Source organism: Mustela putorius, unplaced genomic scaffold (genome assembly GCF_011764305.1).
Source record: "Mustela putorius furo isolate JIRA1106 unplaced genomic scaffold, ASM1176430v1.1 tig00000508_pilon_pilon_pilon, whole genome shotgun sequence".
In the NCBI taxonomy this organism is placed as follows: Eukaryota; Metazoa; Chordata; class Mammalia; order Carnivora; family Mustelidae; genus Mustela; species Mustela putorius.
This window is the reverse complement of record NW_025421402.1, coordinates 4101175-4124546: the sequence shown is the minus strand read 5'-3', so window position 1 is coordinate 4124546 and position 23372 is coordinate 4101175. Positions and strand designations below refer to the sequence as shown.

Sequence of the window (23372 nt, the reverse complement as noted above, 5' to 3'; positions counted from 1 at the left end):
ACATTAGATGTGTACAAAGAGGGGCGCCTGGGTGGCTCAGTGGGTTAAGCCTCTGCCTTCTGCTCAGGTCATGATCCCAGGGTCCTGGGATCAAGCCCCACATCAGGCTCTCTGCTCAGTGGGGAGTCTGCTTCCCCCTCTCTCTGCCTGCCTCTCTGCGTACTTGTGATCAATCTATCCCTCTCTCAAATAAATAAATAAATAAATAAATAAATGGAAAAAAAAAAAAAAAAGACATGTATAAAGAATGGTTCAGGATAATACTATTTTAATAGCTCCAAAATGGAAACTCAAATGTACACTATTACCAGCACTGATAAATACAATGTAGTTTATTCGCACAATAGCATGCTACCCAGTACTGAGAAGGAATAAACCGTCCCTACATTGAACACAGGACAGTGCAGAAGGAAGAAGCTAGGCACAACAGTGCACACTCTGTGATTCCACTGATGGGGATATCAAAGCAGGCAAAATTTCTCTATGGTAGAGTATTCAAGATAGTGATAAGCTTAGAGGAAGTGGTTAGTGACAACCAAGGGACAAAGGACGAAGACAGATTTGAATCTATTGGATTATGATGGAGCTCTCATCATAAGCAAGCTAAGGTTTAAAATTCTAGGAAAGCACAGCAGCATTACTTCAGAAGCTGAAAATATAACAAGAGAAACAGAAATAATGACCATCACAAAAAGATCCTCAAATGTACCAGGAAAGAGCAAAGATGAAAATCTATTATAGGGAGAGACTGAAAATTTGACAGTACACCGTGTCAGTGGGGATGCAGAACCACACAGTCCAACGGTACTGCTAATACAAACATAAATTAGCTCAACATCTCTGAAATGCAGTTTGCTAAAAAAAAGTATTCACAAGATTTATGTCCTAAATTAATGCCACATGTGGACTGCCCATTTTTAAAAAGTACAGCAAATTCCTTTACCTTTCAAAAATTTGGACAGGATTTATCATTCTCCTGGCACACCCAAAAAGTTAAATACAACAGCTACCACTGTTTTTTAAATAGAAACTACAATTACTCAATTACTCCCTCCTCAAGGCAGAACCTAATGCCAATCTTTCTTGCTCCTGGGTCTGTCTTTGCTTAAGTTTTTCTTTCCTGGAAGCAGTTTTCAAATTACTGAAGGACTTCTGTAATGTACCCTCTGTATACAGGAGTCACCTGACATTTATTGTCAGTGTCGTATTTCAACTGACAAAATCTCCTAATCCTTCCGTATCAATAGTTTCCCTTTTAAAAATGTACTTACTGGATTTTGTTTCTAAATGAAAAGTAACATACAAATAATGAAAACCACTTGGAAAATGATTAGTAAATGCCTGCCATGCTATTCCCCAAAGAGAACCACTTGAGTATAGAATTCTCAGACATAAAAAAGAAATTATAGGTGCGCCTGGCTGGCTCGATTGGCAGAGCATGTGACTCTTGATCTCGGGGTCATGAGTTCAAGCTTCACATTGGGCATAGAGCTTACTACTGAAAGAAAGAGAAAGAGAGAGAGAGAAAGGAAGGAAGGAAGGAAAGAAGACTGATTTAAATGTTTACATGTACACTTAAAAGAATATTTATCTATCTATCTCAGCCGGCAGTGTGTAAGTCAGGTGACTCCAATTTCTCAGTGCTCTGTACATGTTTGCAGATGGCCCATGAAAGCACAGCAAGTACTGATTTGGGGGGTTACAAGTAAATTTTAGCAAGTAGGCAAATTTGCAAACATGGAACTCATGAATAATGAAAATCAACTGCATAGGGATGGGTTACAGTAAAAAAGCTCTTTCCCATTCCTGTCCCCACTCCCTGACAGCTACTGTTGTCAAATTTCTCCTTTATGCTCACAGAGATTTAAAAATACACATGTGAATCAAAAACACTTTCTCCCTTATTTACACAAATGACAGCATATTATGCACCTTATTCTGCCCCTCACTTTTTCACTGACAATATATCCTTATCTTTCCATACCAATTAAGTTTCCCTTTAAAAAATGTTTAATAGCTGCCCAGCACTTCCCTTATGTAGCAAATTTGTTTTAAATGAACGTATTTTGCATATTTTATTATTACAAATTATGCTCTAATGAGTAATTCTGTATATATCTCCTTCTGCACACAGGAACAGAGATGAGACAAAGGTAGGGAAAGCATACAGTATTTTGAAAAATGTAGCCAAGTAAGTCTGTGCAAAAGAGAGTGAACCCAGCAGCCCTAAGACTGCTCCCTTAGATACCTTGCTTGCAAAGTCGACCCTTAAGATGTTCCTAGTCAGTCAGCTGATTACAGTGCCTAGACCGCGCAAAGAAGATGTCTTATGCTGAACACGTGCCATCCTTCTGCGAGTCTAGTTTCACTATGTGATAGGTAGAGGGTGCTTACGTGACAAGCCCCATTAAAAACCTTGGATGTCTGAGTCTCTACTGGGCTTCCTTAGGCAGAAACATCCCACACATAGTGCTGCATTTTTATCCCTGGGGGAAGTGTGTGTGCTCTGTTCGTGGGAGGGAGATCACAAAAGCAATGCACACATGGATTCCTTCAGACTCTACGTCTTTTTCTCTCTTATGATCAGTGTTATCTCCCCATCACTGTAATAAAATTTTTGAAGATTTTAGAGAGAGGGAGAGAGAGAGTACAAGTGGGAGAGGGAGAGAGAATTTCAAGCAGACTCCCTGCTGAGCTTGGAGCCAGACTGACCCTGAGATCACGACATGACCCAAAATCAAGAGTCAGATGCTCAACCGACTGTGCCACCCGGGAGCCCCTCACTATAATAAAGCTTAGCCATGAATGTAACTATATGCTGAGTCCCAGGAGATTCCAAGGAATCTCTCAATGTGGATGTTCTGACATACCCTTTAGGGAGCTGTTAATTTAGATTCTGCTGGCAGTATAACAGTGTGAATTTTCAAAAGCTGCACAGTAGGGTGCCTGGGTGGCTCAGTGGGTTAAGCTGCTGCCTTCGGCTTGGGTCATGATCTAGGGGTCCTGGGATCGAGTCCCGCATCAGGCTCTCTGCTCAGCAGGGAGCCTGCTTCCCTCTCTCTCACTCTGCCTGCCTCTCCATCTACTTGTGATTTCTCTCTGTCAAATAAATAAATAAAATCTTAAAAAAAAAAAAAGCTGCTAAAACATCTAAAATTTCTTAACAACAACAACAAAAAGCTGCACAGTATTTCTCTGAATTTATTCAGTGAATTCCCTGCTCTTTGGAAGACAGGCAGCACAGAATGCAGCTAAAAGGCCATAAATCTGGAGCCCACATGGAGTAGCTCTACGAGCCCAAGCCTAAAACTGCAGAGTGAGTCTCTTCCTTCCTTCCCCGCCTCCCCCAATTTAGTCCGAGGGCATTAGGTGAGGCTGAGAATGAGAGGTAGGCTCTTGCTGGGAGAGGGAAGGGCACATGGCCCAGACCAGAGTGTAAGAGCCTGACTGAATGAGGAAGGCACCATGTGACAAGGCTGAGGTGGCCTAGAGCATCAGAATTAAGGAGGGCTTGGGAAGGCACCTGCGTAGGAGCATGCTGGAGCCTGAGCAGGGCGAGGAAGGCTTCTGTGCAGAAGAAATCCCCATTTAGGATGAGGAGTGTGTATTTATGGAGGGTGAGCCTAGAATGGACAACAATGACTAAGCGGCGTTAAGGCAGGCAGGGTCTTCCCAAGTGGGGACCCGGCACAGAGCTAGAACATAAAGCAGGGTGAGGAAAGTAAGCATCTCATGTGGGAGGGCTGCCATGCACACAGTAACGGCATCCAAAGTTGTGAAAAGGGCATTCATGTGGAGAGGAGTCAAGGAGTAGGATGTTTGTCCTCACATGGTGAGGACGAGGTGCTTATGGTGGAGCAAGGACAGAGGCCTAGTACAGGGTCACTGGAACCAAAACAAGGTGAGAAAGATGTCCCTGTAGGACAGCAGCCTCGTGTGTGATGTCAAGCCTGAGGGGAAGGAAGAGGCTGGGAACGGTACTGGCTTACCCAACAAGGGGACCAATAAAACCAGTGTTCTTAAGGACAAGTTTCTCACTTTTGGAGAAGAAAGGTACAAGCATAGAAAAAAGAGAAGCCTAGACTAAAACCTGCAGTGCCATCTATGTGAACTCATGACTTTCAATACACAGACATAAAGAATAAATGCTGATGGAAATATGTGTATGTAAATCCATTTATACATTCTTGTTCTGTCCACCGCAGGCCTGGAAGCAATGAGACTCCAGGAGCTGCCCAAATCTTATTTCTATATGTACCATTCTTTACTAAAAGGATCCAGGGCTCCTTAGAGAAATGACTAATCCCAGGACAGGAGGAGGAAAAATATAGGATGAGCCTGAAAAATCTTGTCAGGCCAGAATGCACTAAGGTGTTCAAGAAATGAAGAAAACATCAGAAGGACACAAAATCGGCTTGAACAGCTGTTACTGGGCAAATGTGGGTCAAATGTGGGCAAATATGGATTAAAAATGATAGTAATGGAGTACAACACACTGAATAAAAGAGGAAACCATGAGTTCACAAACACAAATAAGTGGGCAAAAAACTGAAAATCTGGTGAGAAATGAGAGAGTAAGGTCTCAAAGTACCTCTCCACAAAATGCGTATTAGTTACAAAGAAAAAACCTTTTCAGACAACTAATTTGGTACAAACCACCTTAAAAAAGTGATCCAAGTTACCACCACCAGTAATGGGATAATGAAATTGTATGTCTGTGCAACCTAATAGTGTGCACTGAGAGGAATTATGCTATTCCTTCCAGTGGTACATAACTTGAGCTGAGTAATGAAATACCAGAGAAACCCAAATTGAAGGACAGCCTACAAAATAACTGGCCTAGAACTACCAGAAGTGTCAAGGCGAATGAAAAGCAACTGTTTAAGAATGAAGGAGAATGAGAGAGCAATGCCAACTGTATTTGACACTCCATTCCGGACCTGCTCCGTCTGCAGTAAAGGACGTAACTGGTACAGTGGCAAAACTTGAACGGGTTCTGAGGTTTACATGAAGGTAAACTATCCGTGTTAACTTCCTAATTTTGATGGCTATATTACAGTTATCCAGGAGAATGTCCTTGCTTGTAGGAAATACTCATGAACATATTTGGGAATGTCAGTTTACTCCCAAGTGGCTTAGAAAAATGTTTTATAATGTACTTGCGGGTTTTCTCTGAGAATGTTTAAAATAAATGGAGAGGGGCGTGTGGGTGGCTCAGTGGGTTAAAGCCTCTGCCTTCGGCTCAGGTCATGATCCCAGGGTCCTGGGATTGAGCCCTGCATCCAGCTCTCTGCTCAGCAGGGAGCCTGCTTCCCACCCCCCTGTCTCTCTGCTTACTTGTGATCTCTATCATATAAATAAGTAAAATCTTAAAAAAAAATAAAATAAATGGAGAAACAGAAATATTCCCCAAAGACACACATATCATTTTTACACTTCAGATATATTACCGAACTGGCTCCCAGAATGATACCAACTCATACTCCAAAATATCAAGATATTAAGTGAGCATAACAAAAACTTCATTACATCATTAAAAAAATTTTAATCTGTACATTATATATGAGGTGTCATTTCTTAAGCAGGCTCCATGCCCAGTGCAGAGCACGACATGGGGACTGATCTCACAACCCTGAGAACATGACCTAAGCCAAAATCAAGAGCCAGATCTTAACCAACTGAGCCACCCAGGTGCCCCTTTCTCCCTATATTTTTTATTGGCCCATCACAATACCAGGCTGCTTATTATAACACAAACTGAAAACTTACGTCAATCTCCATGTGCCGGAACCTGCACACCTGTCGAAAACAGCGCCCCTCTTGCCATAATGTGCAAACAGTTTCATTTCCTAGCGCAGCTTCACAGTGACGGAAGGGACAGCTGTCACCCTGTAAATGGAAAGAATACAAAAAAGAAATGTGGTACCAAAACAGATCCTAGGTAAAGTGTGCACCCTAAAAGTGTCCTGGAATCCAGACAAACAAAAAGGAGTAAGGAAAGACAGGCAAGGTAGAAAACAGAGATGGAAGACAAGAACAATCTGAGGTCAACAAATTTATAATTTCCTATGACCTATTCCTTGACAGTTTCCTTTATTTGATTTCACAACATAAAGTGACATGAGCAGAAATGGGGCTGAAAAAGATAAGTGGGAGTATTTTAAGTGGTACTCTTTAAAAATGTATTTATAGTTCAAAACCATTTCATACATCTTGACTTGTGTAACTAGCTTTTGATGGAAAATCACAAAGAGATGAAGCTTTAAGAATAATTCCATGCTTCATTATGTACTTCTACAACAGCAGTATCTGAAACACAATGCTATATATGCTCAAAGCTTTGCTCAAAACTGATCATTTTAAACACAGCCCTGAGTTATTTCTGAAGTTTTTCTAACAATATATACACGTGTAGAATTAGTCACAAAGGAACAGAAGAGTGGATAGATCTGAATGGAGCTGCAAAAGAACCAAGCAGAAAAACAGGAAGTTTTGACAGAAAAAGCAAAAATGCTACAAAAGCATATTTAGAAGAATGGCTTTATCATTCAGCAGGAAATCTGAAGAAAAAAGTCAAATTCAACCCACAACAGTTTCTAGAAGTACAATACAACCCACCCATTCATTTAATACAAGTAAATAAAACCAAAGTTTACAAGCCAGGCCAAAGTACTCCTAATTCAAATCAAATGCACCCTGAACAGGGGCAATTATTAATAGGTAATTATTAATTATGAATAGATGATTATTACCAGTAAGAGAACAGTGAATGATGACTATATGCTGTGGACTTTCTCACTTTTATAGAACATGAAGAACATAAATGAAGAGGAAAAAAAGATGAATAATGAATTCTCCTAGGAGTACTATTCTCTACTAAGAAAACTGAAGCAGATAATAAATGGCTGAACAAAACAAAACATGAACACTTAGTATACTGGGAAAATATTATCAGATCTTATTAGAGAAATTACAGAAAGAACTGATTTTAAAGATTTTATTTATTTATTTGACAGACAGAGATCACAGGTAGACAGAGAGGCAGGCAGAGAGAGGAGGAAGCAGGCTCCCCGCCAAGCAGAGAGCCCGATGCGGGGCTTGATCTCAGGGCCCTGGGATCATGACCTGAGCCGAAGGCAGAGGCTTTAACCCACTGAGCCACCCAGGCGCCCCTGGAAAGAACTGATTTTAAAGGTGCCAATTCTTACTTTGGTACATGTAGAATAGAAAAAAAAATAGCAGTCTTCTCCTTGATTAGGCATGCTGAGTAGATCCTTATATCAGAAATGGCTTCTTGAAAATAAGCCACTGCTTCCTCAAGGCGAGGACCAGCTCCAAGTCCTCTTGAAATGGGTTTAGTCTTCCAAAAGACAACTCAATCAGAGAAATCGTCTTTAAAATGCAATCCTAAAATAAGGAGACATGAATTAAAGTATTTCAGATAAATTCTTTCAACTTCTTCCTCTAAATCATCTCAACTTAGAGCACACTGTTAAAACCAAATTTTAATTGTATTATGCTTGCCTACTTAGAGCTTTTATGAAGCCTGATTAACATTTTATTCTTATGTGAACATTATACATTCTCATTTATAATGTAAAACTTTTGTTAAGGACACCTATGCCCTTCTTTTGTATGCTCTATGGAGCTTGTTACATGGCTTCAGCATAAGATTAAATAAGCCCTAACTCCATAAACGATCTACATTTTATAGCACGAATGGGACTTAAGCATTGTTTTACAAAGGGTATTTGCTAAATCTACAATCCACACAAACTTAGATATTTTTAATCTGACAGAAGTCCCAATATTTTCACAAGCATTTTTATTCTGAAAGTATGTAATTATAAGTAGGTGGGAAAAATGGCCTCACTAGAGTAACTGAAACAATTACCCTAGAATTAGCCTATGTAATGAAGATGGCCAAAGTATGTAATTGCACACCAATCACAACAAGGAGAAGTGGTCACTGGATTCTTCCAGTAAGGCAGTGCTTACAAAAAACAAACTGACCCCACCCTCAGCCCTTGCCACACCCAGGCCCCACACTGAAGCATTCCAGAAAGCTTCTAGGAAAGTAAAAACACAAGATAAGAGCACATATCAGAATGTGGAAAGGGTTTCTGCATACTCATACATCAGAAGACCAGGTTTCAGAAACACTGATCTACAACTTGAAATCAATTAAATCAAAGTCAAACATATCTCCCACGAATTAATAATCTGAATCCAAGAAAAGGCGGCCACAATAAAAACCAGCCTTGAAGTCAGCAACCTAGGTTAGGAATTAAGAGTCTGCCATTAAACACATACTACAACCTTTAAAATCTGCAATACCCTCTGACATACAATTTTATTTCTAGAACTTATTTTGAGGTAAATACTCAACCAATATGCAAGGTAGTAATACACATAAAGTTCACTACCACTTCGCTTCTAATAATGAAAGCACATCTAGACATCTAAATGTTCAGAAACTGGGGTCTGTTTTAAAAAATTATAGTACACCCAAGCGATGTGATAATATGCAGCGTATTACAAATTTTGGTACCAGGAAATGAGGTGTGGCTGAAAAAAATATCTAAAAATGTGGAAGCAGCTTTGAAATCAGGTCACCAGTAGAGGCTAGAAGACTTCTGAGGCACTCAACAGAAAAAACCTAGAAAAAACTACTACCAGAAAATCTGACACTAAAGGAGCTTCTGGTAAGGTTTCTGTGGAAGCATTATTAAGAGAATTAAAAGACAAGTCACAGACTGGGGGAAAATCTTTGCAAAATACATAATTCATAAAGGACTGGTATCCAAAATATACAAAGAACACTTAAAACTCAACAAGAAAACAACTCAAAGAATAGGCAGAAGATAGACATAGACACCTCATCTAAGATGACACACAGATGGTAAATGAACGTATTAAAAGATACTCAACATCCTATGTCATTAGGGAATTGCAAATTCCTTTTAGAATAGCCAAAATCCTGACCACTGGCACCACTAAATGCTGGTAAAAATGAAGCAAGAGGGTGTGGAAGAATAAGACCAAAATGTTAGCAACAGTTACTACTTGAGTGGTTGGTAGGATTGTAGGTGGCTATTATTTTGTTTTATGCTTGGCTAAGCATTTGATTTTCTAATACAAGGCAACATATATATAATAAAGAATTTAAGTCTGCCTTAACTGGCTTGCCAATCACTGATCCACTACAGAATGGGACAATGACTGGACCTTTAATAGCACGCCACTGATCCACAAATAGGATTTCTCTGACCCCAAACACAAAGAATGTGTTCTGTAATGGTGGGTACACCAAAAGGTAATTAAATAAACTGCCTCAAAAAAACAAAAACAAAAACAGACCCAAAATGCCCCCCCAAATGTAAAAATTGCCTCAAGTCTCTAAAGGATATTCAAATAATTACAATGACATATACGCAAAAAAGTAAAAGTATTATTGAGAGGAGAATGAAAAAGTTTTAAAATAGAAAAATATTTTAGAAAAGACATACAAAAAAAAGGTTAGGGATCAGTTTATTTATTTATTTGACAGAGAGCAAGCAGGAGCAGCAGAGGGAGAGGGAGAAGCAGGCCCCCTGCTAGCAGGGAACCCCATGTAGGGATTGATCCCAGGACCCCGGGATCAAGACTGGGCCAAAGGCAGTTGTATAACCAACTGAGCCACTCAGGTGGCCTGATCAATTTCAATCTTGAAAACAATATCCCAAAGACTATCAAACCATCGCTGTTTCAGGAACCCCCAACCTACTAATCAAAATGTTACTTATGAAACAGCAATAAAACAGTATGAATTGCATATTAGGGTTTGTTGTTGTTTTGCCTTAAAAAAAAATTAGGCTCTGAAAAAATCCCTCCAGAAGTAGAGCATGAAGACTGAATGCTGAGCAGATGGACACTGCCTTACTAATGTTTCAACAGAAGTTACTTCATGTATCTGTTTTAAACACTGAACTTCTGTTATCTTTCTTTTGGGGTGGGGGAGAGAATGTAACTGCTATTCAAGAAAATGGCCAAAATACCTTTCCTGAGATTTTTAAAAAAAGGAAAAAAGTTGACAGTAATCACTACTACCTTAAGTTTGCAACTCAAAACTAGATGCATACTGATAGATTTTTTTTTTTAAAGATTTTATTTATTTATTTGACAGACAGAGATCACAAGTAGGCAGAGAGGCAAGCAGAGAGAGGAGGAAGCAGACTCCCTGCTGAGCAGAGAGCCGGATGCGGGGCTAGATCCCAGGACCCTGGGATCACGACCTGAGCTGAAGGCAGAGGCTTTAACCCACTGAGCCATCCAGGTGACCCCTGATAGATGTTTTTTAAAGGACTTTATTTGAGACAGAGAGAGAAGGAGGAGAAGAGGGAGAAGTGGGCTCATAGCTGAGCAGGGAGCCCAATGCAGAGCTTGATCCCAGGATGCCGAGATCACAGTCTGAGCCAATGGCAGCTAGCTGCTTAACTGACTGAGCCACCCAGGTGCACCCCATACTGATAAATTTCTTAAGCTTTAAAAGTTAAAACAAAAGTATTCATGATGCCAAGAAAATATGAATACTTTTCAATAGCAAAAGTAGGGAAGCCAAGATGAGCAACTGGCCCTCTCCGATCCCACCCCTAAATTAATGGAGGAAAAAGGAGAAATTCCTTTAAACTGTCATGTTCTCAGTAAGCTTTAAAGGATACAGCTTGAGGGGTCCTGAGTGGTTCAGTTGGTTAAGCCTATGACTCAATTTCAGTTCAGGTCAGGATCTCAGGGTTGTGAGATCAAGCTCGATATTGGGTACCACACTGGGTATGGAGCCTGCTTCAGATTTTCTCTCCCTCTTCCTCTGCCCTTCCCCACCCCAAAAGAAATGATACAAATGAATATATCATTACGAAAAAGACTGGAAACAAAAGAAAGTTCAAAAAATAAGAAAACTCAAATTTCTTGCTTCCCCCAAGAGATTTTTTTTTTTTAATTACTTGAGAGATAGAGCACGCGTGTGTGTGCAGTGGGAGGGGCAGAGGAAGATGGGGAGAGAAGAAAAGCAGATGCCCTGCTGGGCGGTAAGCCCAACGCAGGGCTGGATCCCAGGATTCTGAGATCATGACCTGAGCTGAAATCAAGAGTCAGTTGCTTAACTGACTAAGCCACCCAAGAGAGATTTCAATACAAGTAAAAGCACAATAAACTGATGGAAAACGCTAAAACTGAATTTTAAGATACTGTCAGGATATCTCTCAGAATGCTGAAAGATACCAACACAAAGAAAAGGTATAGAAGATGGAAATGATTCCAGGAGACTTAATTTCTATACAATGGAAATTCTAAAAGGAATGAAATTGATAGAGATAATAATAAAATAACAGAATTTCCCTAAACTGAATAAACTTTAATCATTAATTAAAAGGGGGTTCATCAGGGACACTTGGGTGGCTCAGTGGGTTAAGCACCTGCCTTCATTTGGGTCATGATCCCAGAGTCCTGGGACGGAGTCCTGCATCCGGCTCCTTGCTCAGCAGGGAGACTCTTTCTCCCTCTGCCTGTTGTCTCAGACAAATAAATAAATAAAATCTTAAAATACAAAAACAAAAGGAGTTCATTAAATGCCAGGCAGGAAATCTCTTGTAAGACATCTCTGCTGGGGTGCCTGGCTGGCTTAGTCAGTCAAGCATGCAACTCCTGATTTCAGGGTTGTCAGTTCAAGTCCCATGTTGGGTGTACAGATTGCTTTAAAAAATAAAATAAAATAAAATAAAGACATCTTTACTATACCAGAGATATGCTGAGAATTTTGAATTCCAATGCATAAAGAGAGAATCATACAGATTTCTAGGAAAAAGTAGACTAACAGAAAATCGGACTTGACATCTAACATCACCTGACTCTCTACATGCCAAAAGACAAAATGCTACATACCAGAATTTAAAGGGAAGATTATGCCCTTAGATTTGGCCTTTCAAATTACATTTCAGTATCTCAGGATTTGCAAGAAGTTTTAGACATAAAGTCTCAAAAAGTCTATCATCTATACTCCATATATACTTCACGTAAAAACTACTTAAGGGAGTATACTAGGTTGAGAAAAAGAACTTCACTTCCACTATTTCACTGCTTTTTAAAAAGTTTTAAAACCACTGCTTTGGATATCTTATTTGGGACACAGCTGATAAATCCAAAATAAAGCAAATCAAACCACACTATATTTAAAAAAAAAATCAGATCACATAATCAAAAAACATTTATTCCAGGACTAAGAGTGATTTAACATTAAAAAAAAATTCATTATTCATAAATGTAATGAGTAAAGGGGGATAAAAAGAAAAACTCTGGTATCTTAAAATTTCTTTTTTTTTTTTAAGGATTTTATTTATGTGATAGAGACAGAGACAGCAAGCATGAGCAGGGGGAGGGGTATAGGGAGAGGGAGAAACAGACTCCACATTGAACGTGACATGGGGCTCCATCCCAGAACCTCAAGATCATGACCTAAGTCGAAGGCAGATGTTAACCTACTGAGCAACCCAGATTCCCCAGGTATCTTAAAGTTCCAAAAAAGAAAACATGGTTTTTACAAAACCAGTGCTCTCACCCCTGAGCTATGGAGCCAAGAAGACATGATTTTAAAAAAGGATTTAAAAATAGCATTTAAAAAAGGTAAAAATGCAGCATACAGTTCTGATAAAAACTCAGTAAATTACAAGTGACCTCCCTGGCATACATGCACTCAATCATCAGAAAACATGAGCACACACACACACACACAGGAAAAAAAAGAAAGAAAGAAAGAAAGAAAGAAAGAAAGAAAACATGAGCACAAGCAATATGGTAAACAATGGAAGTGACCTCATTCTGGACAAAAAAAGAGCCCTTGTTGTCTCCATTACCCAACATTCAGAGTCTAGTACATGAGTTAAGGAAATGTATAAAGACTAGAAAGAAGGCGGCAAAAAAAATTTAGTATCTGCAGATTATATGCTTGCAAACTAGCAAATCCAGCAATCAACAAAACATAATTAAAATAAGGCATTTTGGGGGCACCTGGGTGGCTCAGTGGGTTAAAACCTCTGCCTTCAGCTCAGGTCATGGTCCCGGGGTCCTGGGATTGAGCTCTGCATCGGGCTCTCTGCTCTGTGGGGAGCCTGCTCCTTCTCTCTCTGCCTACTTGTGATCTCTGTCTATCAAGTAAATAAAATCTAAAAAATAAAATAAAATAAGGTATTTTTAAAAATTGGTAAATTTCCTATGTGCTAGCTTGGTAACAAAGTCCCATTCACAATAAAGCTATAAAATATATAGGAAGAAAACGAAGTATACAAACCTACACTAAAAAAACCCGAAAAACTATGACACTACTAAGGCACTGAAGATCTGGATAATGAAGAAAGAATGGAGCAGAGGCTTAAAGCAGTTTACTTCTCCAAATAATCACATCAAGTGATAATAGGTTATTACTGGAACCTGATAAACTGTAAAATCATCTTGAATAACCAAGAAAGATAAGGAAAAATTTTACAAGTGAGGCACCTGGATGGCTCAATGTGTTAAGCCTCTGCCTTCAGCTCAGATCATAGTCTCAGGGCCCTGGGATCGAGCCCCAGCAGGGAGCCTGCTCCCCTCCCCCCCCAAGCCCTCTACCTGCCTTTCTGCCTATTAGTGATCTGTCAAATAAATAAACAAAATCTTAAAAAAAAAAAAAATTTAGAAGGACCTCACTCTCCTTGATATTATAAGGGATGTGAAATATATCATTTAAGTGTAGTATTTTCAAATGAGTGTAAGAGCCACAGAATTTAAGCAAGCCCACAAATGTGATTTGTGAAAAAAGTAGCATCTGAAATTAACACCAAAAAACTGGCCTCCCATTTGATAAAAAAATTTTTTTTTACTTCATACAAAGAGGTTCCAAGGGAATAAAAGCAAAGATAGCAAAGAGGCTTTTTAGCTCACTAACCAAAGCACTATACTAAGATTCTGGGAGTGCATAAGGTGGCTCAGTTGGTTAAGCATCTGCCTTCGTCTCAGGTCATGATCCCAGGGTTTTGGAATCAAGTCCTGCACCGGGCTTCCTGCTCAGCGGGGAGTCTGCTTCTCCCTCCCCTCCACCCCACTCATGTTCTCTCTCTCTCTCTTTCTTAAAAAAAAAAAAAAAAAAGATTCTGAATAACTGTGCTCAGCAAAAAGGAAAGCAGTATCTGACACCTTTATTACCATACATACTCATGGGAAGGAGAGGCAACAGGCAATGCCATCTAACTACAATACCTAGATTACCTTTTAAAGTTTTTATTTAAATTCCAGTTAGTTAACAAACAGTTTAGTATTAAGTTTCAGGTGTACAAGAGTGATTCCACATTTCCATACCACACCAAGTGCTCAACACAAGTGCACTCCCCCACTCCTTAATCCCCATCACCTATTTCATTCATCATCCCACCCACCTCCCCTCTGGTAACCATCAGCTTGTTCTCTAGAGTTTAGTCTGTTTCTTGGTTTGCTTCTCTCTCTCTCGTTTTCCCCTTTGCTTGTTCTGCTTCTTAAATTCCATGTTATGAGTGAAATCATATGGTATCTTTCTCTGACTCTTTGCTTAGCATTATACTCTAGCTCCATCCATGTCATTGCAAATGGCAAGATTTAATTCTTTCTTACAGCTAATTGTATACTGTTTGTGTGTGTGTGTATATACATACACACATACACACATATATATATAAAACACTTGGGCTGTTTCCATAATTTGGCGATTATAGATAATACTGCAATGAACATCGGGTGCCCGTAACCCTTTGAATTAGTATATGTGTGTTCTTTGGATAGTAGCATGAATGATGGGTCATAGGGTAGTCCTAGCCTGCATTTTTAATATAAAAAATATAACCATCCAAGTACTGCAAAAAAACATTATATAGGTTTTTTTTTTAATAAGCTCAGATTGGAAAAAAAAAAACTTTTCCTATCATGAAACCATAGTCAAGAATCGTAATAATAGATTTTGACATAAAATGAAAAAGTTATATAGCAAAGGATAAGCAACATGACCAAATATTAGTATTTTTACTAAAAAGGATATATCGAGGACTTTTACAAATCAAAAAAGACATCATCAATTAGTAAACTGGTACACCTCTTTACAGAATTGTAATTCTACAAATTTACATCTGAGAACTGGTTCTAGGGAAACCACTCACAAAGGGCTGTTACTGAATATGTGCTATTTTTATTTTTAATGGCAAAACCCCAAATGTCTATCAATGAGAGATATATTAAACTATAGCACTTCCATACAAAGCAGTAACATCTTGTTATTAAACAAAACAAACGAGGCACAACTCTGTGCACGGATATGGAACTATGCCATGACACAGACACTGCTCTCCTAGGAAGAAATGCAATCACAGGGAGATTCTACCTTGGTATACTGCTTTTCCCTTTTTTGTGCATGTACTATCAAAAAAAGGGGGAGGGGAAGGAAATGCTTCCATCCCTAAACCAAAAGCTTGTAAGTAATTACAAGAAAAAAAGAGCTTGACAATGATTCCTTTCCTTGATTCAGGAAAATTATACCTTAAAATTACAAAAATATTCACTCCTTTAATGAGAAAAAACCCATTCCCGCACTTACATTAGCTGGTTGCTCTCAACAGGAACCTCTGTGTCTTCACTGAGTTCCAATCTATTACGCCTGTAGGTCGAACCAACACTCAATCCATGAATTAATAATAATGGGGCAGAAAGAATTTTCCTCCTCACATTGCCAAGGAAACCTCTCAGCCACAATTCAAACACAGGGCGTGTTTTTAAAACATCTCCCAACTACTGGGAGATTAAGTCCATTCGAATAACCTTTGTCAGACTGGAGACAGCTAGGCTTAGTTATCTCCTCAAAAACAAAAACAAAAATAAAAACCAACAAAAACAGAGTTCATTTAAAGATGAACTTCAGAGTCAAAGGATTATTGGGAAAAAAAAAAAAAATCCATCTTCCATAGCCGAACAATAGAATTTAAAAAGAAAGAAGAAAAAGAAAAAAGAAAAAGAACACCAAAATTCAATAAGATCCAATTTCTGGTCTTCAAGATTTCTTCACCTATTAAGAAAAAAACAGAAACCTTCCCCCATCTTTATTATCTGTATAATAAAAGCATACATACTTGTATGAAAAAATATAAAGTGTTTTATGTATATAATATACATATACATATATACTAACTGGCTTATACACACACACACACATATACACAAATGTGTAGAAATAAAACATCTGGGTAAGTTTTCCCTTTTAAAACACACTACAAAAGCCTTCAGATTTGGGTTCATTATAAAAATAGTGAACTTACTCTTATACCAAAGTATCATGACGTGTATCGGTAGGTTACACTAAATTTTGCCCAGCCCATAGAAGAAACATGAAGGGAAAGCCTTACACATGAATCAATGTGTATAATACGGATGTATGTACATCATTATCATATTTATCATCTCAGGGAGTGTTTAACCAAAAAAGATAGAAACGTATAGTTATCGAGTAACTACAGAGTGGTGCAGCAAGCTGTAGAAGGCAGAGCAGCATTATAGCCATCCTGAACTGGCGCTGTCAAAATACAGAAAGCTTCTATCTAAGGGAAGACTTTTTCTTCCAGTGTCACTGGCATGACATTCAATATTGGCCCTGCAAAAGGCTTGCTTATGCAGCCTGGTTTCTTTTTCTTTTTTTTTTTTTTTTCCCCCCACAAGTGATGGCTCAACTAAAGACTTTGTAATTATTCATTTACTCCAGTTAGTAAAAGGGTAAACTTTTGGAGTTGAAATTTCATTTCACAATGGTACATTTACCATTTAAGAATTTAAAAAAAAAAAAAAAACCAAAAAACAAAAAACCCAAAAAACAAAAACAAAAAACGATTTTGATACATAGAAATGAGTTCTAAATTTTGAAACCAGCCCCGTAACAAAGCAATTTTGATTCTCATGTAATAAATACTACATAATTTCTAGGCTAAATCTTGCCAAATACTATCCAAGACAAAACTAAAATCGAAACTTAAAAAAAAGTGGACACCTTTTACTCACACTTAATACTAGTCAATTTTCCAGGAAATTTTTGGGCAGGGAATATCCCCAAATCTAAAATGAAAAAAAGGAAAAATTGGGATCTCACATTAGTTATTCAGTCTGAAACTTGTAATAGACTTTTACTAAAAGTCATCATTTTCTGGCCTCCCACTCAACCACAGAAACATACTTTAAGAGTGGAAAGGGACTTTAAAGATCACTGAGATCAATTCTCTCATTTTACCAGTGAGGTAATGAATCCTAAAATCTGAAAATATTGAGTGCTTATGTTTAGCTAAGATTAAAAGCCAAAAAACAATCTCACAGTTAAGAATACAGCATTATGGATTATTCAGCATATATATTTAAAGACATTTAAGATCACTTAAAACTAGAGAAACATTCTTTGGGAAATGGACACGGTATTTGTCAAAAGTATGCTCCTGGGGCTTTTACTCCAATTTCAATTTTTGTAAACTTTTTTAATGTCATTTGCCCATACATTTGTAAAAAGTTCCCATACAATCTTTTGTTGTTTTTATACTATTTTCTAAAGGTTAAAAAAGGCAATTCAAAAACTAAAAGTAATTTTTTTTTACTGTTTTCTAATGTTTTCCTTTTGCACAGATCCAATCCTAAATATAAAGGGTAACTCTATCACACTCAGTAAGTTGAAATGATAAAGCTGACCAGTATGAGGAGGCAATCAGAAATTTCCAAATTTCACTTTGTTTTTGCCAAGCTGTAAGTATGGATCAGGGATTTTAAAGAAACAGAAAAATGGGAGCAAGGGGGAGGAATAAACAGCTTAGGATACTTTTTTCCCTCAATTTCATTGGTTTCAGAGCAATCAAACTTCTCATGATGGGAGAAATTTTTACTTAAAACCAATTACAAGTTTAATCTACCAGCCAGAAATAGCCTAAAGCCTTTCAATGCTGCACTATATTTTTTTAGGTCAAAAAATATCTTTTCTCTCTTAATTGGTATAAACAAAATTTCAAGAGACAGCTACACTGAGTTACTACTGTGGAATTTTTAATCTTCACTTTGCCAGTATTACTATTACCACTGAGGAATTTTCAGCACGTTTTGTGTTTTCAGGTTTCCCCAGATTTGTGTATGAAGAATAATTAGTATAACTATATATAACAACTATAGCAATTCAGATACAGTAACATAGGAACAAGTTGCCCATTTCAAATGGAAAACGGAAAAAGAAATTAAGGTAATATTTCTTTTTCATTGCTTTGAATAACTTCATTCCCAGGATCCCAGCTCAGAACCAATGTAGAATAATCATAGTTAACATTTTTCAAGTTCATTTTCAAAAACATCAGCTGTTCTATATTGTCAAAGTCCAGGCTCACGATCTGTTTTGGATGAAACTGGCTATTTGCAGTAAAGATACATTCGGACTGCCAACTACACATGGGGCAGCTTAGATATTGAATGGCAACTTGGGTCAAAGCTGGCCATATGCTCACCTTCCTCTGCCAGTAAATCAAAGGGTCACCACCTCCTGAGATATCTGAATACTTCTCTTTGAAGTATTCATCCACTACTGCTATGGCGGAAGGAAACATGAAGCTTTTGCTTCCAATGGCAACATTATCTACAGCTGAGCTATCAAAAGACCCTGAACTGGAGGTGCCTTCTCTTATAGATGAGGTAAACGAATCAGCTCCTACAATGGCTGGGGGACCAGAAGCATCTGACGTTGCAATATGGCACACCTCTGAAGATTCCATGTAATTGCAAACTTCTTCTGCAAGGATCTGCTTATAAGTTTCTAAATCAGCACCTTGAGGGAAAAAGTCTTCCAAACTGTTTTTAAAGCAAGGATCTAACAAAGCAGCCAAGATACAGGGCTTGGATTTAAGCATGGCACTCAGTAGGGTATCAGTTTCAAGTTTCAGAGATAAACTGTCCACCAGATTGAGTGCCTGGGTAATACCTCTTATTTGAAAATCTTCTCTGAGTTTCTGCAGAGAAAGGAGCAGATGATGGATTAGGGGGAGCACCTGGTTCAATCCTGTGGTCTTGACACTCACTTTCTGGGTGGCTTCCTCAAATGGTTTAAGAATATCACAAACATAAGTCATTAAAGTCCACTGAAGTGAGGTGAGCACAACCCCACTAGCTCTACCCAGACTATGGTGAACTGAGTAGCAATGCTCCAAGAGCCATTTTAACATATAAAAGGTAGAAATCCAATGGCCAGTTTCATCCTGCTTCAAATTCTTCCACGGAAGCTGATGATCATTTTGAAACTCCTGCAGAATCTGACGGGCCTTGACTGAATGACTAAAATGATGACAGGTTTTCCTAGCAGCTACTAACATATTCTCAATGCTTTTGTGCTCACAAAAAAAGTCCTGAATGACTATATTTAAACAATGCAGGAAGCACGGCACATGGGTAAAACCTCCATCTTTGATTGCATGTACCACGTTAGAGGAATTATCGGAAACAATAAAGCTAGGAATGAGGAAATTAGGAGAAAGCCACAAACCAATCTGGTCATTTAGTTCTTGTAAAATGTTGGTTATCAAGCAGTCTTTGGCCAACCCTGTTACACAAAGTACTGCCCACTTTCTGAAATTAGGGATCCTGCCATTACTGGAAGGTGCAGTTTCCAAAGAGACCCAGTGCACAGTCACGATGAAATAGTCAGTGGATGGGTCATGGGTCCATATGTCCACAGTCAGGTGGATCTTTTGGCTTTGAACATTCTCCAAAGTTAAGAAAATTTTTTCTCTGACCCAATCGTATAATTGAGGTACAGCCTTTGTGAAAAAGTAAGTCTCAGATGGTAACCTATAGTCTGGGGCCACAATCTGCATGAACCTCTGAAAGGCTGGGGTTGAGAAGTAGTTGTAAGGATGCATATCCTCCACGATCATCTGAATAATTGCCTGACTTATTTGACTTGAGACTGAATTTTCAGAATATGTCGTTTCTCTCTCCTGTGCATGTGTCAGAGTATCTTGCTCTGCAACAGGAATAGGACTCTCACATCTTCTACTATTTTCAACCTCTAACACAGGAGGTTCATCTGAATCTGAGTCACTAAGGTCCTCAGCTGTTAAATCGTGGCTGCCTGTAGACTTCTCTCCATGCAGGGGATCTCTTAAGAGATCATTTCTCTCAGTCTCTCCCTCATCTAATCCATTTCCAACTGCACCACTGTCTTTGTTGGCAACAGCCCAATGGATGGGATGTGTGGCCTGCAGGTGTCGTTGAAGTGTTGAAGTTCCTAAGTGAGAACCTGGCCTACCCCGGCTCACACTTCTTTTACATATATTACACACAGCTCTTGAGATGTGCTGAGGATCAGTATAAAAAAAATTCCAAACTGCAGATGTCTTGGCTCTTGTTCCAGGAATTAAGGCATGCTTGACAATATTACTTTTGATGAGAAATCTCCCTCTTTCTGCCCTCAGGGCATCAGACACTGATTTATCACGTTTCTTACCCATTCTGTTTTCATCTAATGGATCAGTAGACATATATTCAAAGCTTCCATTGCTTCCAGCAGAAGAGGGAGATAAAGGCACATCCAAAGTAAAATCCTCTTCCCCACTAGTGACTCCATATTTGTTGGCCCTGGTCCAGTGAGGTGAATGCCTTGCCTGCAGATGTCGTTGTAGCGTAGATGTCCCCAGATGGCTGCCTGGTTTACCCCTGCTAACACTTTTTTCACAGAGGTTACAAATAGCCCTCCAGGTATACTGGGGGTCGACATGAAAGAAGTGCCATACAATGGAGGTCTTGGCTCTGGTACTAGGTAGATAGATCTGTTTTTCTATATTGTTCTCAAAAAGACTTTCTTCATCCTGCTCATGGGCACTGGAAGTTAATAAAGCGGGGGCATCTGCAACAGGCCTCCCAGATCCCAAATCTTTACTGAACTTTTTCGCGAGAAGCAGTTTTTTTCTTCGCCTTTTCCCCTTAATCCGTAAGCCCTTCTTTCTTTTCTTTTTAGCAGGCAATTTTGCCTCTTTATCCATTCCTTCTGCCACCATCTTTCCCTCTAACACATCTTCTTCATCTGTATTAGAATTAATAGGAACACATCCCAGAATCCCAGCACCACTAAAAGTGCTGCATCGTCTTCCAGAAGAGAGTGAGGAAACTGGTACACTTAAGGTACATACACTCATTCTCTTTGTGTCTCCAAAATTCGTACCAGAATCTGTTAGTGGGTTTATTACTCAAGTAGAAATACAGCTGTTCCTCTCTAATTGCATTACCTCGTCTCCAATTTCTATGGGGAATCAAATTCCCTTTGAAACAATGACTTCCAAGCCAGGTTATTTTTGGAGGAAAAGTGACAGCAATGGAGAACATTCCCAAACTCTTTTCTTAGAGGGCTTTATGATCCCTTCCAACTTCTGAGTTCTGAATCTGATTTCAAATAGTCCAATCTCTTCATGTTATAGAAAACAACAACTTGAGGTGCACTTTCCCAGAGTCAGAGTTAGTAGCAGCTAGAAGCCAGGTCTTCCAAATCCCAGGCCCACGTTCTTTCTGCTTCATCAAGAACTACATCTCCTTGAAATGCCTTCAGCTTTAAAAATATATATTTTAATGATGTGTCATGGTAGCGACATCAATTTCCCTTAATTCTGAAATTATTTTCAGGAAATTTCACTTAAACAAAAACATAGTGCATCATTCAACATTCATCATTTAGGACTGTGATTTGACAATACAACCCAAAAAATCAATTCTGGGAATATAAAGCAGACTCCACATACTGGTCATTAACAGCAAATGCTAGTTGAGCCCTTTCAGCTCTAAATAAAAATAACACAATTTTTAAAAATGTGGATGGCTAAAAAAAAAGTGTTTTGAGAATAAAAATTTGGGTCACAAGCTGCATTTTCAATTTACTGTTTGTATCAAGAGTTAATCCAAATTTAGTTTTCAGACATTTTTAGACTGGAGAACCTTTACTGCCTGTAAATGAGTAACTCATGAGTTGAACTCTATATAAACAGCAAAAACTGAAATTTGAGCTTTAAACCACTTTCATTCCTTTTCGGTTATCCCTCCCCTTCCCCCAATACCTACATACATTTACCCTAAAAAGCATCGCTATCACTAGTTCCACAGCCTCCTTCTCAAGGTCCAGAACCAAGGCCTGCAAGATGTCAACAACATGGGCCTTCCCCATAGGAATCCGCACCGATTATGGGACTTTAGGGGGTGGTCTTCATTACGATTTCATCAATCCTACAAGGAGAACGGAAGTGTCCCTGTTGTTCTTGACTCCGATGCGGAGGGCTGGGGTGGGAGTTAATTAAGGTAGGGAAGGGGTGTAGGATACCGGATTTAGGTCGGTGGCTTTCAGTATGTGGAGTTTGAGAGTATCTCCCAAGTAGTGGGACCCTGGAGAGGAATGAGAGTAGGTAAATTCAGCTCCTGGCACTCAGTTTGATTTAGGCAGTGGGGGTCCGCTAAACTAGGGAAAGTGTCGCGAAGAAAGCAATCTAGTGTCAGTTCTCTCTCCGGGAGACGGGGAACAAGTCGGCTTTCCGGGGCTGCTCCCGGCTCCTACGGTTTCGCCAACACCGGATGTGGGGGAGGGGAAGAAGGTTGTTGGGAAAGGAGCAGGCGCCGTGGGGGTGGGGTGCAGGGGGGGAGGGGTGGATGGAAGTGGGAACGGGAGCCCCGGGCTCCCAGCTCGCCCCGGCGAGGGCTGCGGGCGGGAGGTGGGGGAGGAGGGTCGTTACCGCTGGGCCTAAAGACCCGCTCAGACTTCCCGGGCTAGGCCGCAACCCAGGGGCGAGGGGAGGCCGCGGCCACTCCCCTCGCCCTCTCCCCCACCTCCCTTGCCCCGAGCCACCGGGAATCAAAAAACGGGTCTAGTTACCAGAGAACAGAAACTTTACCGAACCGCCGACACTGTCCCCGACTCCCGCTTGCTGCCACGTCTTTCTTCTTTCTTAGCCGCTGCCGCCCGCCGTCCTCACAGCAGCAACACCAGCAGAAATCCAAGACTGCCAGCGTCAAAGATGGCGCCTGGCTACGGGCTCAGCTCTAAGACCCGGCCAGTAAAAGTGCCAGCACGACGCAATGCGAGAGGATTCTGGGAATTGTAGTTTCCTCTATGAGGCGATGCTTAAGATGGCTTCCCTGGGTCATAGGGTCACGTGAGAGGGGAGGCGTTACGACGTAGGGTGTCTTCGTTTTGGGGAGAACGCGTTTTTAGAAATTTACGGGTTTCTTGTAACTGTCTTTGGTTTTAAAAAGTTTTTTAATCAAATGAGGCGATAAGCAAGAAAGCCGCGGGAACAGTGTCTACCAGA

At 39.6% G+C, this 23372-nt stretch overlaps 2 protein-coding genes across 6 annotated transcripts in view; both read right to left on the bottom strand.

Annotated features, from left to right (window-relative positions):
- The window catches only part of ZC3H11A (zinc finger CCCH-type containing 11A), a 42627-nt gene extending 19553 nt beyond the window's left edge, over positions 1 to 23074 (bottom strand). Inside the window, exons 1-6 of one of the 5 annotated variants that reach the window (XM_045081035.1) lie at positions 22937 to 23067; positions 22250 to 22452; positions 17074 to 17127; positions 15626 to 15685; positions 7209 to 7407; positions 5770 to 5889 (exon numbers count right to left, since the gene is read on the bottom strand). In XM_045081035.1, the coding sequence (XP_044936970.1) occupies positions 5770 to 5889; positions 7209 to 7262 (174 nt within the window). In that variant the 5' untranslated portion in view covers positions 7263 to 7407; positions 15626 to 15685; positions 17074 to 17127; positions 22250 to 22452; positions 22937 to 23067. Of the gene's footprint in view, positions 1 to 5769; positions 5890 to 7208; positions 7408 to 15625; positions 16536 to 17073; positions 17128 to 22144; positions 22453 to 22936 lie in introns of those variants that run through there. The other 4 variants (XM_045081036.1, XM_013058166.2, XM_004756369.3 and 1 more) reach the window with 4 other exon arrangements.
- ZBED6 (zinc finger BED-type containing 6) lies at positions 16691 to 22145 on the bottom strand. Its single transcript, XM_013058163.2, has one exon. The coding sequence runs from the start codon at positions 21219 to 21221 to the stop codon at positions 18279 to 18281; it is 2943 nt and encodes a 980-aa protein (XP_012913617.1). The 5' UTR covers positions 21222 to 22145; the 3' UTR covers positions 16691 to 18278.
- Positions 23075 to 23372: the final 298 nt, after the last annotated feature.